This window comes from Platalea leucorodia (assembly GCF_965183815.1).
Source record: "Platalea leucorodia genome assembly, contig: HAP1_HAP1_SCAFFOLD_668, whole genome shotgun sequence".
In the NCBI taxonomy this organism is placed as follows: domain Eukaryota; kingdom Metazoa; phylum Chordata; class Aves; order Pelecaniformes; family Threskiornithidae; genus Platalea; species Platalea leucorodia.
This window is the reverse complement of record NW_028120975.1, coordinates 394-16,936: the sequence shown is the minus strand read 5'-3', so window position 1 is coordinate 16,936 and position 16,543 is coordinate 394. Positions and strand designations below refer to the sequence as shown.

At 51.9% G+C, this 16,543-nt stretch overlaps 1 protein-coding gene across 3 annotated transcripts; it reads left to right on the top strand.

The window, feature by feature from the left end:
• Positions 1-224: 224 nt before the first annotated feature.
• LOC309604343 (cyclic AMP-dependent transcription factor ATF-7-like) lies at positions 225-16,259 on the top strand. 3 transcript variants are annotated; one of them, XM_082339290.1, is made up of 7 exons: positions 3,154-3,207; positions 3,884-4,097; positions 4,358-4,624; positions 9,298-9,394; positions 12,525-12,643; positions 15,292-15,426; positions 16,065-16,259. In XM_082339290.1, the coding sequence occupies exons 4-7, from the start codon at positions 9,346-9,348 to the stop codon at positions 16,224-16,226; spliced, it is 465 nt and encodes a 154-aa protein (XP_082195416.1). In that variant the 5' UTR covers positions 3,154-3,207; positions 3,884-4,097; positions 4,358-4,624; positions 9,298-9,345; the 3' UTR covers positions 16,227-16,259. The 3 variants fall into 3 exon arrangements, with proteins under 3 accessions (XP_082195415.1, XP_082195416.1, XP_082195414.1); XM_082339288.1 differs by having other exon boundaries at positions 16,056-16,259; XM_082339289.1 differs by lacking the exons at positions 3,154-3,207; positions 3,884-4,097; positions 4,358-4,624 and adding an exon at positions 225-318 and having other exon boundaries at positions 16,056-16,259.
• Positions 16,260-16,543: the final 284 nt, after the last annotated feature.

Here is a 16,543-nt window from a genome sequence, read left to right as displayed (position 1 = left end):
AAGCTGCAGCACACTGGCACAATGAGGGCTTTTTTCCATTGGAGCTAACTTTTTTTTTAGGATCGGCTTTCTCGTAGCCCTGAAACAATAGTGCGGCAGAGAGGATCGTGTTAGCCTGGTGCGAGGCATCTTCCGAGAGGACAGCCACCAAACCTCTCGGATGAGACCAAATTTAACCTCCGCTCCCTCGGCGGAGAATTTGCTTTGGAAATGACCGTAAGGGGGTTGGATTGGAGTTGAGGGACCGGCTGTCCGGAGCAGAATCCGCTGCTGGAGTCCCGCTTTCCCAGCGCAGCTTTCTCTTATGCTCTTCCCGGGGTAAGTACAGAAAGGGAGATATCGCCGCCCCGCGCCGGGGCACGGCAGCTCCCTGCAGCGCTGTCCTGCTGCTTGAGGACCCGACCGCAGACCCTTGCTCCGACACAACTGCGTTGGGTATCTCAGGTCCAAGGGAGACATCTGAGCCCTGGTTTTGGCTCGGTTCTGCTGGCTCAAACCACTCGGTTTCCCTTTACCTACATTTCTAAGCTCGCCTCCCCGGTGCCGATAGCGCTGCCTTGCTGGGGGAGCATGGCAGCATCCCCGCCAGGTGCCGGGGACGTGCAGGCTGCGAGGCTCCCCGTTGTCACCCCGGGCTTAAGGGCTGCGTTTCCACCGAGGCCGAGCGTGCGGCTGCGATGTATGGCTTGGCAGGGAGCAGGGAAGCTGGAGCGGTTTGCACCGCGGCGCTGCCGGAGCTGCATGTGCTCCGGCACCTGCTGCCAAAGCCTCTCCTCGCCCGTGCGGTATTGACAGACTTGGCCACCGTCCAGAGACTTTTTAAGATCCCTGTGCAGCCTCCCAAAGCACAAATCCTCAGCCCTGTAGACAAATTAATCGACTCCAGTTCGGATTTAATTATTTTTACACATACATTCTTGTTTCTCGGGGTATGCAGAGAAGGAGTTTCCTGTTATTCTTTTCTTTTCACTCTATAAATTATCTCTCGCATGCATGCGTCGCGCGGGACTTGCTGCTGATGCTGTTTGTTTGCCGAGAAAGTCTTTGCTCCCAGATTATTCATTCAGGAGCTGTCGAGCGTTCAAGGCAGGAAGGGTGACTCATTTAGTAAACAGCAGAGGCTTGCAGGGGAAGGCAGGAGCCCAGATTGGGTTTCTGTGGTAGATCTGAAGTCTTGGGGGGGGTGGTTTTTTCCCCTCCTTTTTACCCTTTCTTCTCTACCACCAGCACCAGGGGCTCGCGATTCTTTCTCTGCGTTGCACGAGGGCAGGGTCTCACGAATAACACAACAGCACGGCTGCATAATTCACCCCTTTTCCTCCCTCGATGCCACACAGCTTCCTAAACTGCTCAGCCCCAGCAGCTCTCTGCAGTAGGGCAGGGCAGGAATTTCACTTAGCCCGAGCTCCCTGCCCTCTGCTGTGCCTCTGCCCATTTTCCTTGGTCTCTATTCCCCAGCTCTTACGACGGGAAGAGATGCTGAGCTCCTAATGAATCACCGAGCGCCCGCGCTTGAAATACGGTTAGGGAAACACAGCTGTAATTGCCTTTGTTAATATTTTTTTTTTTTTTCCTGCAGTGCTTCTCACATGGCTCCTGGTACTTGCATGCGCGGTCGGCTTCCTCTCCTAACGCCCTTGTGAAGTATGGTGCCTTTTCCCTTTTTATTTGCTCTGTCTGGTAGGTAGGGGAAGAATTGATGGCTTGCCCAAGGTCACACTGAAAACCTGTGGTGCTGCTGGGATTCGAGCCGGGGACGTAATAATGATTCACATCCACACTGGAGCTATCTGGGGGTTCCCATGGGGCAGGCGCGTATCCATAGGCACAAGCTGTGGAGTCGCTGACGCTCTGCAACTCCACCCCCTCGCTCACCTCCGTTAATTACCGCTGTGCCTCTCCTCTTAAGTTATGTGGCAGCGGTAATTAATACATGTATTTTAATAACCTTCACTTTTATCGAAACAAGGCTAAAAATGCTCCACCGTGTGGAAGTAAATAATTATTGCATTTCCAGGTTCTAGCGGAGTGCCACGGGCTTTGTGCGACTGCGGGCAGGTCCCCACATCGCTCGCCTGCGTCTGGCTGCAGAGATCTGCTGCCAATGGGATGGAGCAGCCGATGCCTGCGGACAGAGAGCTCGGGAGGAGCGGACTGACTCCTCGAGGTGTCCGTCCCCCTCGAGCATCGCTCGAGCGGAGGAGGAGGGTATCGGTGTCTTAGAAAACCTGCCTGCTCTCACGTAGTGCAGACTCGTTGGAGATTTAGGAGCCTGATCTTCCCGGCTTAGGTTTGCATCCCGGGGTCTGGGCTGTAATTCGAGCAGCCATCCCGGAGGAGCTGTGCCTACGAGGCACTGAGGGCTCCTCGTCTGCAGAACTGGGTGTACTTTGGGCAAAACAAGGGGCTGCTTTGCTCCCAGGTGCTCCATAAACCACCTCAACCATCTGCTATTTTTCTGTATATGCCCCATTTTAAAAAGGAGAGAAGGTTGGTTCGTGGTCCTTTGGTGTGCTGCGGAGAAATTCCTGGGTAGCTGGCGGGTTGGGTTTGATAGCGAAAGCAGCCGGTGTCCAGCCCAGGTTAAATCCCGCTGGGATGAACGAATGCCTTCCTGGCCGAGCAGGGTGCTGCTGCCTGCTCCGGAGGGTTGGCGTTGTTCTCTGCACCCAGATGTGCTGATGCTCATCTCAGGTGCGCTGGAGATGAAGGAGAGGCTGTCTCTACCATATGAGACATTAAAAAAAGAAAGAAAAGAAGAGTTGAATACAGAGTTTATTAAAGAGTTTGCCCCGTATGTCCTTGGCCGAATGCTTCCCTCCTCACCGCTACATGGTGTGCTGTAGGCCAGATGGTTGCTGCCTTCCCCCCTGCTGAAACACCTGCATTTCAGCGGAGGGGCATGTGTATGAGAAGCCCTCTGGGATAAGTGAAGCTATAGAAATGTAAATTAAATTATTTACCTACTCCGAGTTAAATGCTCTGCCCTTCTGGCCAAGGAGGAACGGGATGGGATGGGACGGGCTCCAGAACCTGGTTAACTCTTTGTTTAAATTGCAGGGAAGTTTGTGGAGCAACCTGAGTATCTCGGCCCTAATTACCGGTGATTTGGTAGGAGGCGAATACTGAACTGCCCATAAAAATCCGCTCCCTCCGGCCTGGTCCTCGCTGCCTTATAAAAAACATAGCTCGTCTGTCGCCTCCCAGGTGCTGATCTCAGGGAAACCGAAGGGTCCTGTGTCACGCGTTGGCATCTTAACCTTGTTGCTGCTCTCCCTCCGCTCGCCGGAGATGGGAGAAGCCTGACGTGGAGCCGCCTGCATTTAGAGGGCAGATTATATGACACAGAGAAGGTGCCGCTGTGCAGCGCTGATCTGTGATAACTACCTTAAAAACAAAACACGCAGTCCCCTGGAAAAAACAAAATCTGAAGGCAGATGGTTCTCTCTAAGCAAAAAAAAGAAAAAAAATTTAAAAAGGCAAATTTTTGTGGTTTGCACAATGTTCATCCCAAACAAAGTGCTTGTTAAAGGGCTCTTTGGCTGTTGGGTCGTGGCTTCCTAACACCAGCACTGAACGCTGCCTGTGAACAGGCTGAAGTTTCTGATTATTCTTCTTCTTCTTTCTTTTTTTTTTAAACAAGGAAAGGAACGTGAATTAATCACAGGGCAGGATGTAAGCGGATTTTTAAAGTAAAAGGCATAGCCACATGGGTCCCTGGAGCTGCCTGAGCCAAAAATAACATTTCAAGGTTTAATCTCCATGCAGTTTTAAGGGGGGGGGGGGGGGGGGGCGAGCTGCAGGGGGGCATTGCACAAAATGCATCCAAGCCCACTCCTCTCCGAAGCGATTGAGCTGGCTGTGGCCTTTCTGATTTTCACAGGACCTGAGTGAGTAGAAATAAGCTTTTCCTGCTGCCTCCAACTTGGGAAGGGCACCGGGCACGTAATGCCCGAACGTTTTGCAGACGAGCATCCTGCTGCAATGCAAGAAACGGCCCCGCTGCAGCAGCGACAAAGCAGAGCCGTGAAGCGGACGCTGAGCTGTCGTCCCCCGGCGGATACGGCCGTGGAGATTACCTCTCGCCCCTCTTTCAGGTTTTAGTTTCTCCCCCGCCTGGACTGGGGTGAAATGACCTTGGCTCAGGGTCGTTCTCGGTATAAAGCCTGTGCTGCGCTCGCAGCCCACCGAGCCGCCGCTCCCCCTCCTGCAAAAGGCTTTGTGCTCGAGCGGGAGCGGCAGAGCTCTCTTTGAATACCTGTACGTGCAAGACGCAATCTGGTTTGGTTTTTTTTTTTTTGTTCTTGAGCTGATCACTCATAAACCTTCCCTCTTCTTCTCGTTTATCCTCGTTCAGGCTCGCGGAGGTGCTGTCTCTTCCCTCCTCTAGCGGAAGGATGCTGCCACTGAAACCAGCTTTCCAGAAGCGCTCGGTAACCATAGCTGCTGCGGCCACCTTCGAGCTGCACGGACTCGGTGCCTTGGCTGCTTTCGAACGTAGCCACAAGCTTTCCAGTGGGAGCAACTGGGCTCCGAGCTCTTCTGAAACCTGGCCCAGTGAGCACCGCCTTACGGGAAACCCTCCAAGAGGAAACGGGTCCGAAATATTTGCGTGTCGGCTCTCGTAAGTGTAAAAATAAGACAACTTGGCCGTGCTATTGTTGCATTCTTTCAAACCAACAAGTCTTTGCGGCGTTATCTCCTCGTCGTCTCGTGACACCTCCTTTCCTATGGAAATGGGCCCATCTGGGGATTCACGTGGTCCCGGGCAGATAATTGTAATGGTCCCCCCGGCCTTTAAAATCTATGAATCACTCCAGTATCGGGGCACTTTATGCACATTAGCGAATTAATCCTTACAGCCTCTCTGCAAGGGAGGGAATTATCGTTGTCATTGCTCAGATGGGAAATGGGTGAGATGGAGCCCAGATCTGCGCAAGAACTGGGGGGTCACATCACTCACAGCCGTAACAGCTAACCTTTGGGCACCCAGCCCTTGGGGGCATCCGTGACCCTGCATTAGTTACCTCTGCAGTTGTGCCGAGTGAACGGGGAATATCTATCCAGCCTGCCACGCGACTAGAAATCCATCTGAGCCCTGTCACGGCAAGATGTATGGATGGGGCGTAGGCAGCGGGTCTGCCGCAGCCGGGAAGCGCGGGGAGGATGTGCTGCGTCGGATGCTGGGTGGGCTGGGATGCGTGCAGGAGGTCCGGCATCTCCCCGTGGCGTTGGCCTTGCTCTCCGCACGCTGCGTCTCCCGGCTCACGTGGGTGTCCTGCCCACCGGGAGGTCCCCAAACGAAGGAGGTAGGTGCCCCTCGCCCGAGGCGGTGCCAGGAGAGCAAGGCGGACCCCAGGGCATCCCCCAGCCCCTCGTCTTGGGCTGATCGCACTGCGATCGCTCGCTATAGGGCATCGCAGTGACCAGACAGACTCTGGAAGTGAAACCTGTTGTGGCTCCTTTTAAAGTCGGTGACTTTGAGCTCAGCTTATCCACGCCGGAGCGCTTAGTGCAGTCATTTACCTCTAGCACTGCGGTTGCAAGACACGTGCTGATTTCTTTTGTTTCCCCTGGTATCCAGGTGTTTTGACCATGTCACAGCAGTACCGTGGTGTCCGTGGGCAGAATAACACACCGCTGTGCTGGAGTTAAGGTTGGAGCAGCGTTTCCTCTTCCCCGTATTAATGACAGCTTATTAATTCAGCCGTGTGATGAGCTTGATGGAGACCGGTTTGGCTCCTCACCCCTTTCAGGTCTGGTGAGACTGTACCAGGGCTCGTGCTTTCAGCAAGGTAAAGTCTCCTTTTCACAAGTGTGCGCCTGCGGAACAGTTTGTGCTGTTGCAGCCTACACTTGGTCTATATTAAAACTGAATTTTGGCCAGGTGACTGGCTTGGTGCGCAGCCGGTGTTTATGTTCTCTGAAAATTACTGTCAAGGTTAAAAAATAGCCGTGCAGCTTGTGCGCTGGAGCTGCTGGGAGAGCCAGCGAGCGCCTGGGCTCCTGCACGGCTGGAAGGTGGGATGCAGTGCGTTCGGCGCTCGCCTGAGCCTCCTTTTGCATCAAACGCAGTTGCAGGCTTTACAAAAGCAAGGAAAAAGCCCTGAGCAACCCCTTGTTTTTCACGTTGTGCTTATTAAACCAATGGAAAAATCTCCTTCTGACTAAAGATCCAGGCTTCAGCCTACTGCATTTATTCTCTGGCGCTTGCTTTAATGGAGATGGCGCGTTGGTCCAGCTGGAAGTATTGTGTCCTATTAAATAAAGATTTTTAAATGAGCACATTTATCCATCGAGCTGTCACAGCCTGTTGAGTAAAGAATGCAGACTGGCCAGCCTTAGTCTGCCTCAAATCTGTTTTCTCCAAAAAGCTGTTACCGTCTCTGGGGTAAATAAACCCAGCCCCGTGTTTACCCAAACCCAAATGCCATCCGCCTGCTCCGTCCCCTGCACCAAAGGCAGCCGTAGGGCCATCGTAGGGGGAGAGAAAAGCAGAAATCGGGGCTGCGTGCGGTGCTTAAACTCTTTATTTTACGCAGCCCTTCGCCATTGCAGCGTGAAGGGTCGCCGCCGCTTTCGGGGCCGATGTGCAGCGCGGAGGCGGCAGCGTTATCCCAGCGCCTGTCCCTCGCCCCAAAGAGTTTACAGTCTACATCTTCTTTTTAATTCAGACACCCGCAAAATAGCAGGCTGAAATAACACTGCTATATGTCAGCTGCTGATGGAAGGAGATTAAATATTAAAGCCAGTGCTGTGGCTTTAACTCATTTGATTTTTTCCCCCCCCCCCCCTACTCTTCCCCCTTTCTACCCCCCTGCTTTCTTCTCTGTGTAAAATGACATGATTTAGAACTGAAGTGCCAGACTCAGCCTCTAGGTTTCGGCGTTTGGAAATGTATGTAGAAAGATATATTGTGTCTGTGAGCATTTCTGTGCAGAGAAAGAGAGAGCTCCCAAGCTAGTGAGACCACATAAAGATGTTAAATAGAGCTGTAACGCACACCGAAAGCAGGAAAATTGCCCTAGAAAAAAAAAAATGTAAAAAAAAAAAAAAAATCCTGCGATGGAGCAAAATGAAAGATTAAAATAAATTTGGAGGTACCGAGGCCGGGCTGAAACGTGCCCCTTGTGGAGCCGGGGCTGGCGGGGGGAGCATGGAGGGGAGAGAAATGTGACCCCATTCCCTACTTTGTCCTCTTGCTGCTTCCCTCATTGACCTAAAAATTCCCCATTTCTTTACCCAGTACAAAACGGAGGCGGAAAATTGGGAATTTTCTTCCTTGTCCTTTTTTTCCCCCCTGTCTCTGCATGTTTAGTATTTTGAGACGCCGCTGGAGCAGCGGCCGCCTGCCTGCTAAATATTCATCTGAAACCGGCTGCTCCTCTGTCCTCACAAAAAACCTGATTTATTTTTCTCCGCTTACCGTAACCCACCTATTTTCCTCCGCTAACGGTTCGTCACCGCGTCGCAAGGGGTGAGCGGGGTTGGCAGCCGAGTAACGTTAAAAGCCAGGGTGGTTTTGGGCCAGAAATATGACAAAGTGTCGGTGCCCACCCTTTCTCCCCGGTCCCCCCTTCCGCGAGCGCTTTATGGTGCGATGCAAAACGACGCTGCAAATTTTGTCTCCCTCGGAAAACGGCGGCGGTTCGCTCGCTTCTCCTTTGTTCGGTGGCGTTTTGGCGTCGCCGAGATTTGTAACGCCGTTTGGAAATGAGTCACGTTTGGGCTGGGGCAGAGCTGAGGGTTTCGGAAGCTGCGGGGAGGAAAGAAACCGAGAACACGTGTATTTTTAGCAAAAACGGTTGAGAAATTTTATTTAAGGTTTAGTTAGGGACCAGATCGGGGAGCAGCGGCTGGGAAAGCCGGAGTGTGTGCGCCCAGGGTTACGTGGGCAAAAACCTGTTTGGTTTTCTCCCACCAGCTCCGATTTCATTTAGTTTGAGCCCCGGTTACGAGTCGCCACCAAAAGCACCTTCTGATACAACGTCTTTGAAGGATGCTTTGCATAATACACTTGTTATTGCACCGAAGGGGAAGATGGATGGGACGTGTGCGGATGCGCCCGTCGTCTCGGCAGGGCTGTCCCTTGCCTCTGCTAACGTCCCCCCCGCCGCACAGCTCCCGGGAAGGCGCCGCCGTGGCTTCCAGCCTGGAAAATGCAGCTTTGCTCGATAAAAAAAATTGAGTCATAAATAAGCATCGGAAAGAGCGAGCGAACCCGGGGTGTCACGCTTGAGCTAATTCGCAGAAACAGGTGGCTTTGGGTTGGTTTGTTTGTTGGTTGGTTTAAAAAGAGAGAAAAAAGGAAGGGGAAAAGGGCAGAAAGCCTTTGCTGCAGCAGCAGCTCTTTCTAGAAACAGCAAGCCCGATGCTGCGTGGCTCCTGGATGCATAAAAATCCTGCAGTACGGCCCGTGCAGTGCCCTCAGCCTCCCGCTTTGTCGCAGTCTATTAGGAGAGGCGCAATCCATCCTCGGGTCTTTATGATTATTTGCTTTAACCCCGTCCCTGCCTCTCCCCCTGCTTTCCTCAATCTCGATGCTTGGGGCTGGTGCCGCCGTTGAAAGCAGCCCCGCGGCGGACGATGCTGCCCTTTTGTCTGGGTATCGATGGCCCCGTGCACCCAGCCCTGCCTGGCGGGGGGGATGCGAGCCCCCCACCCGGCACATCCCTAAAGCCATCACGGGTGGGTTTTTATCCTGCAATTCTCCCGCAGGTGGAATTTCAGACGGCGTCCTTACGGGACGTGAAACGCATCCCCCCCCAGGGTTCGACGGCAGCCGTGCTTCGGGCCGCTCCGTGCCGTCGCAAACAGCCACGGGCAGGGACGTTGGGCAGCCGCCTCCGTCCTGCTCCATAAAACCACGGCCTGAATTGCCGGGCGGGTGCCAGCTCTGTCGCACACCATCCAAAAAAAGTTGCCCGACCCCTAATAGCGCCTAATTCATCCCTCCATTAGCCAGCAATAAAGCGGCGCATCTCACCGAGCAGGGCGGTTTTGCATTTCCTAGATTAGTTGCAGTCACCGCGTGGCCCCGCCGCTTAAAAAAAATGGATTATTAAAAATATTTGTCCCCCGTTCCCCAGAAGCCCCGTGTAATGGCTTTTTCATTTTGAGCAATGTGTTCACACACCGCTTCTCAAACAATCTGTCCCGCTCTGGTTTTGCTTAATGCTCGGCAGCGATTGTGTTACAGTTGCTCTCCGGGCGGCTCTCTCCCCCACCCTGCTGCAGGATGTACCCGTAAAACACAAAATGCATTTATTCACGATTTTCTAAATTGTTTCATTTCAGAGGTTTACAAACGAGGACCACCTGGCGGTTCATAAACACAAGCATGAGATGACATTGAAATTCGGCCCTGCTCGAACCGACTCAGTCATCATAGCAGGTATGTGGCGTTCAATCCAGGCCAGCTCTGAAAACGGTGCACATTAATACAGCATGACTGCAAGATTAATACCGGGGACCAGATGCACTGAAAAACGTCTCTACCTCCCATAAAAAGCTCTTGTGATCTGCATTTAATCAGGAGGAAAGGAAAGCCAGAGGCTTCCAAGTTTCTATTTTTTTTCTTTTTTTATGGTAGTATCAGGTTTTGTGGGGGGTTTTGGTTGGGTTTTTTTTTTTTTTAGCTCTCACCCTTTTTATTAAGACTGGAAGATTTATGGACAAAAGGTCTTTCACATTTCTGCATGTGCTTTGAGGACGATGAACAAAATCTGACAAACCCAGCTTCCTCTCCTCAGCCCAGGTGTCAATTTTCTTGAGCTTTTAGGCTAGCAGTTAATAAATTAAAACGCCATCGAGTGCACTGGCTACTGCCGAGAGTGCATTTACAGAGCCCAAATGAGGCGCTCTGGCAGCGCACGGTCAATGCAGCCTTTATAAGATTGGGGGGGGGAAAAAAAAAATGTATATTGTTGTCTGGCAGCAGATCGTTGCCGGTTACAGATACTCCCCTGCCTTGTCAGTCCCCTTTCGTTCGGGCTTCTTAAAAGGGCGTGAGGTTTGTGTTACCGCTGGATGAAAAGGCTGTTGCTGAGAACAAGAAACGAGGAGGAAAGGCTTTCTGAAGCCTTGAGAGTTCATAAGGGGAAACAAAACATCTGCTGCGGGAGCCTGGCACCCTTTTCCCAGGTTCATCTCCAGCACAAATTCGGTGTTGAAGTAGGAAATAGCGATTCAGTTGGTTTCTTAAAGCCTTCAAGTTCATTGTAGCTGTGGGTCGGATCGTAAGAGAGCTCACACAGCCTTTGCTGCAAGGGCAGAAAGCTTCTCCCAGGGGAGGGCTCACAGAGACGAACCAGGCTCCCGGAGGGAGAATTAATTTCAAATGGGATCAGGCTAATGGGACTTGATGGCGAAGAATTTGGGGCAGGGGCTGAAAGAAACCTTAGATTCCTAAAGGTTGTTTTTCCTTCGGTTCACCCCCTTTCTAAACAGGGTGCACGGCGGGAGGGTTAGCTTTTGCTTGATAAACCCAGGGTGTAAAGTGGCCAGGCGGTGACAGGGGAGCAGAAATGGGGTACGGTCCCATCTCCAGCCGAAGTCCCACCTGCTCTGACAGGGATGCAGCATGAAAAGCCCCCGTCTTCGCAGCTCCCAGAGGTCTGTACTCCTCCTGCACACAAACTCGCACGGGTAAAACCGTGGGTGGGATGCAACGCTTCAGTTTTAGCACAGGGAACAGCAGCGAGGGCGGGTCTAGCCCCCTCTCCCAGCTCCTCAGTGGGTTGCTCCAGGGTAAACCGCAAAGCAAAAAAAACCCCAAACTTATTTAGCTGTGGTCAGTGCAAGACCAGCCTGTTTAACACAGGCTTTCCCTGGCTGAGCTCTTGATGGCAGATAGAGCTGCCGGGGGGTTTGCGAGGGCTATAAAGCATGCTGCCTTTGAGCAGTGAGATCTAGGGCGTTATTGCCCTACATTCCTAACGTCCTTTTATTTTTTTTTTTTTTTTTTTTAAGCCACCATTTTGTCTCTGGGTTCGTTCTCTCCCTCCCTCTTGCTTTGTGCTGAGGCCAGGGCAGCAGCCCGTGTGTTAATGAGCAGGAGGATTCAGCGTACATCTCTTGCCGTAACTCCACGGTTAAGCTAAAGAGAGTCGTAAAGAATTGTTCTCTCTCTGCCGGTTATAGCTGGCAGCAGAGAGACTTATTTAAATGGGAACGTGCACTTCTGGGGTGATGCTGTGGGCAGAAGAGCTGCTGCAATTCCTGGAGATACGAACTGGGGAAGGGTAGGACGAGAGAGGTTATACGGCTTTGCTTTGCGGCATTGTGAAAACTTCTGCTGGAGATTTGGGCCCCGGGCTGGCGTGCGTGGCTTGGAAGGACATTGCTAAATGGGGAATGGTCCGAAAAGAGCCCTGAGAGCCATTAAAGCACTGGAAAAACAGCCTCCTGCTGAGATCTTTAGTTGACAAAGTTTCTTGGTTTAATGAAGAGAGATTTGGGGGGAACCAAAGTGTGCTCAGAGGAGGCCTTTGCTTTATTAACAAAACCAATAGGTAGGGTTTGAAGTCGGGCTGGAAATAAAGCGTAGTTCTGCGACAGCAAGGCAAAGTAATCGCCGGATTTGCTTCCCGGAGGCTGCGGGAGACTCTCCACCACTGGCCGGTTTGAAATCAAATGGGATGCTTTCCGTAGACGCTTCAGGTCGAGCACAGCTACTCTGCTCGAACAGGGAGCATCCGTGCCAAACAGCCGATGTTTTATGCAGGAGGTCAGGCTAAACTATCCCAGGGATCCCCTTTGTGCTTAAAAATCTATGTAGTTTTCTGCCAGATGGATTCTTTTGGTGTAATGTGCTCGTGCCGGGCTCCCGCTAGTACCTGGACTCCTGACCTAACGTCACGCAGAAAAACGAGGCTCGCTGGGAGCTAGGAGATTTCTTTCTGCTTTATAGCCTGGGTGATGGCCAGAGAGATCATGACTCAACGTGTTAATATGGTGGAAAACGGGCCCCAGAGGGATTGCTTTGGACAGTGGTGGTAATTATTAGCACTCCCACGTAGCCGTCTGTCCTAGGATGCGCATTAATGTACGGAGCCGGCGCAGGGAGGGAAGCAACTCTGCCCGGCTCTATTCCACATCAGCGGTGGAGCTGCTCCGATCAGCCGTTTCCCCTCGCATCACTCCATATTTTTGAGATCTGCTGTTGCAGGGAGATCAAACCCCACTCTTTTCCTTCCTTGCAGCAGCAATTCAGATGAGGACAAGCAAAACCCTGGGGTGGGAGGGACAGGACACGACCCAAAGGCAGGAATTTCACAGAAATCACTGCAATGATTATTTTTTTTTTTTAAGCAGCGTTTACCAGAGAAACAAAATCAACATGAAATTATTTTCCCCTTTCTGAATTGTCAGTTGCTTTGCAAACACGACACACAGTGGAAAAGCATCCAGACTTTCACAAAACAGAGGCCACATTTGCTAGGGGTCCCCGGAGAGGGCCGAGGTGGTTCAAATGAATTCTCTAGCCTCTCTTTAACCAGTGCTTGGTGTTACAACCCAAACAGATCAGACTCCGACCCCGACTAGGTTCTTGAAGAACTGCGAAGAAGTGGGACTCTTCAATGAACTGGCCAGCTCCTTTGAGCACGAGTTCAAGAAAGCTGCGGAGGATGACGAGAAAAAGGCAAGAGGCGAAGGCCACCGTTGCCGTAAAACTGAGCCGGGTGCATATTGTGGGGGCTGGCGGGGGGACGGTGCCGTTGTGATGAAAGGCACATGTTGTAGGGTAACTAAGCGTGGGCTCGGATTTAATATGCTGGCTTACATGGGACTTTATTTTTTTAACTGGGGTGACTTTGGCTGGCTATCCTGCAATCCGAGGCCTGGTGAGAGCGGATTTTAATGGCTTATTATTCCTTTGGCTTTTCACTTCAAAAAAGGGAAGGGGGAAAAAAAAAAAAGGCAGTACCCAAAATACCTCGCACCTTGGGAAGGAGATGCAGGAAAAGAGCAGGACTCTGTGAAGTGTTCAGGATCTGAGCAAAAACTCACTCAGAGCCTCCTTGGGGATCAAGATCCGTAACGATGATGCCTTTAAGGTGCAGGGAAGGGACGGAGCTCAGCCGTGTGCCTTTAGCATTTGCAGGGTGTCACCGTACGTGCAAATAGAGGGGCTCTATGGAGGAGTGAGGCTTTTTCTAACAAAGAGCTCCCTCATATGCAAGCGGTATCGATTCAGGCTGCCCCTGCCAACCTCAGGAGCGCAAGGGTCTGAAGGACAACGGGATCTCGTCAGATAGCAGCTAATTAAGGACATTTCTCCCCCCCTTTGCAGGCTCTGAGAAGCAGCAGATGCGTATTGGGCTCTTAGACTGGCACATACATTTACTAAATTGATATATGTATGTACATACGCTCACAGTCAGCGGCGCTGCTCGGAAATAAACTGCAGGAGCACAGCCGCGTAAATCTTCACCGAGATGGGGAACGGAGGAATTCAGAATTAAAACTGAAAACTGTCTTTCACCCGCTCTCCTAATAACAGGGCTCTTTAAAGCATAAATTGATCTCTCTCATTGGTATGCTGCAGGCCCTTGTCGGGGCTGCGTGGCATTTTATGCTCTGAATTCCCTGCCTTTTGTTCTCTGCAGCCCAGACCCCGAGCGCTGGGAGAAGGTAGCTGTTCGTTTGCGGTTTCACATATAAATGGTTGAGCAGCCCACAGTCTAGCCAGTTGTTTTATATGTAAGACCACCCATCTCCTGGGCTGCGCTACCTAATAGCTGCAGCTAAGATCCTTAGGCGGTTCGATGTTTTCATTTTTTGCCTTAGGATGACTGCAGTCTAAATATTTCTGCCGGCAGCCAGGCGAATGGGGCGGCGTGAAGCTTGGGGTGGTTTCAGGCGTTTGGGAAAGCATTTATCCCTCCTAGAAAATCTCTGCAGAGGCGAGGTCGCCGGGCCCAGATGGCTTGTCACTCACCGAACCTGGCCAGAGCTGCCTGCTGCATTTCTGAGATGCTTTCAACATTTGGCCGCATTGAGCCCAGTTGCTGCTGTTGTGTTTTGTCCTCCAGTTCCAAGGGTGGTCTCCACACCAGCATGTTAATTAAAACCATAGGCACAGCAGGAGCTTCCCTGGAGGCACTTTAAGTGGTTTGAAACTTTCCTGCATGTTAATCCCTTCTCCTTTGTGATTCCCAGTGCAACATCTCTGCTTAAGAGGGCAGGTAAATGGTTACTGCGTACTGCAAGCAAAGCTCCTGCGTAAATCAGTGCAGAGCGGAGGCGTTGGAGCCGCACCCCACTTGAGAGCATCTGTAGATGCCCGGATTTACCCTCTTGCCGCAATTTTCCCTCCCTTGAGGGGACTTAAAATGCAGCAAAGGAGGAGGTTTAGGTTAGGTGCTAGGACGAACTGCCAGCAGTCGGGCGAGGGAAGGAAAGCGCCGGGATTGATTGTGGAGGGAGGGAGAGCAGGTTGGACAAACAGCCGTCAGGACTGATTTAGGGAGAGTTTCTCCTGCCCCGGACGGAGGGAGGGACCGGGTGATTTGCGAGGTCTGTTGGAGCCCAGCTGAATGCAGCATCCTGCGGTCGGTGTCTCGCTCCATTGCGTGTTTCTCCGGTGCTCCCGTACGCCATCTTCTCCCAGGTCTTCTCTTCCTCCAGGTCTGGGGAGGGGAGAGGTGGCCGCGCAGTTTAGTCCCCCTCCCTCGTTGTCACCCTGCCCTTTTCCCGTCCCCAGCAAGTCATTAACTGGTTAAAATGGGGCACGTGGCACTGCTGGAACCCAGGGTGGTGGCAAGTTGCCAGGTTCAGGCATATGGTTGGGTTTTATTTTAATGGGGCGCTCATAGATATTTAATAACTTGCATGGCTCTTTGTTTGCTTTTGATAATCGGGTAATAAAATAATTCAGGCTGATTTATACAATGCTTTACAGCTCTTCTGTGAATGAAAGTGCCTTCTGTAACTCGCAGGCATTTGGCTTTGTTACCTGTTCTCCTTAGCAAAGCCCTTTTACGAAAAAAACCCCAACAACCCAAACTCGAACCCATGGAAAGAATTGGTGTGTGTTACTGAGAAACCACAAAATGGTGCCATCTGAGGCAGAGACCGTCTTTCCTAGGCCTCCGTCTCTGTTTGGATGGGGCCGGCGCGGCGCGGCACCGCTCTCCGCCTCGGGCTCCCAGATGCTACTTCAGTACAAATAAATAATAATAATTTGGCAAGAACTCAGAGCTGTAGCTCTTCCTCTGGGAGCAGCCGAATGTTTCACAAACAATATGAGCTAATTGTCCTTTCAATCCGTGGCTGGTTTTCCCGTAGAGTGCCGGAGCCCTGGACATGTCTCTGCCGTCCACCCCGGACATCAAGATAAAGGAGGAAGAGCCGGTGGAGGTGGACTCTTCTCCGCCAGACAGCCCTGCGTCTAACCCGCAGTCGCCACAGAACAAGGAGAAGGTAGGTCTCCCTGACCATGCCCTGCGGAGATGTTGGTCTCTCCTTCTCTGGATGAGAACAAGCTTTTTCTCCACTTGGGTGCCAAGGCCTGATTTGGGCTCCCTCATTTTGGAAAGAAAGAGAAAAGCTTGTTCGCTAAAATACACATTTGCTGCCCTTAAGTCTCCGCGTGGATTTGGCTAATGCAGAAAGCCTTGCTGTTCACTCTGGGAATGCTTTTCTGGCAAGGCAAAAGTGCCAAACAAGTAACGCATCTTCTCCGAGACCGGCTCCCTGTGTCCTGGGGGAGCTGGCTGGTGATTCAGAGCAGATTAGTCTGGGGTGACACAGTCTCCATCTGAGTAACTTCCCACTCTAGAGACGCTGGCTGGCGCTGGAGCCGTAATTTGGAGAGGGGGATTATTTCCCAGTGGCTGCTGCAGGCAGCAGGAGTCTGACATTTGTGCCCTTTTCCCTGCACTGGTATCAAATCAGTGTGGCTTTGGGTAAGTCGCTCCCCTCCATGCCTCAGTTTCTGCGGCGAAGGTGCCTTAATTTTCACAAAATTGCTTTTAAGCCGTCGGAAGGAAGAGACAGCCAGGTGATTATGAAACTAATAAGTAACAGCGTCTCTCCTTTTGTCTGTTGAGCCTCTTCAGGAGATCACCTCCAAGCCTGTAATCATTTCTACGCCTACTCCAACCATCGTGCGTCCAGGCTCGCTGCCACTACACTTGGGTTATGACCCGCTCCACCCTACGCTGCCTTCCCCAACCTCTGTCATTACCCAGGCTCCCCCTTCCAACAGACAGCTTGGGTAAGTGCGGAGGAGGGACACGTGCGCTGAGGTTTTTCTCCCGTACCGTCAGGCTTCCTGGGCAGTAATTAGGTACCTAAATAAGTTCCTTGATTGTCGGAACAACCGAGGTGCTGCGATTCCGGCTGCGGCTGCTTGGGCATAAGGGCCTCGTTGCTGCACTGTCTACAAAAGCGGAATGGGGTGTAAGTGCAGAAAGCAGGAACTAATTGTTGCAGTGTAACGAAACGAGGCAAAACTCACCGCGGGGAGAAATTAAACCCAATCCCCAAACACGTTGACATGACACTCGCTGTCTACGATGGGAGCGTGGCCTGACTG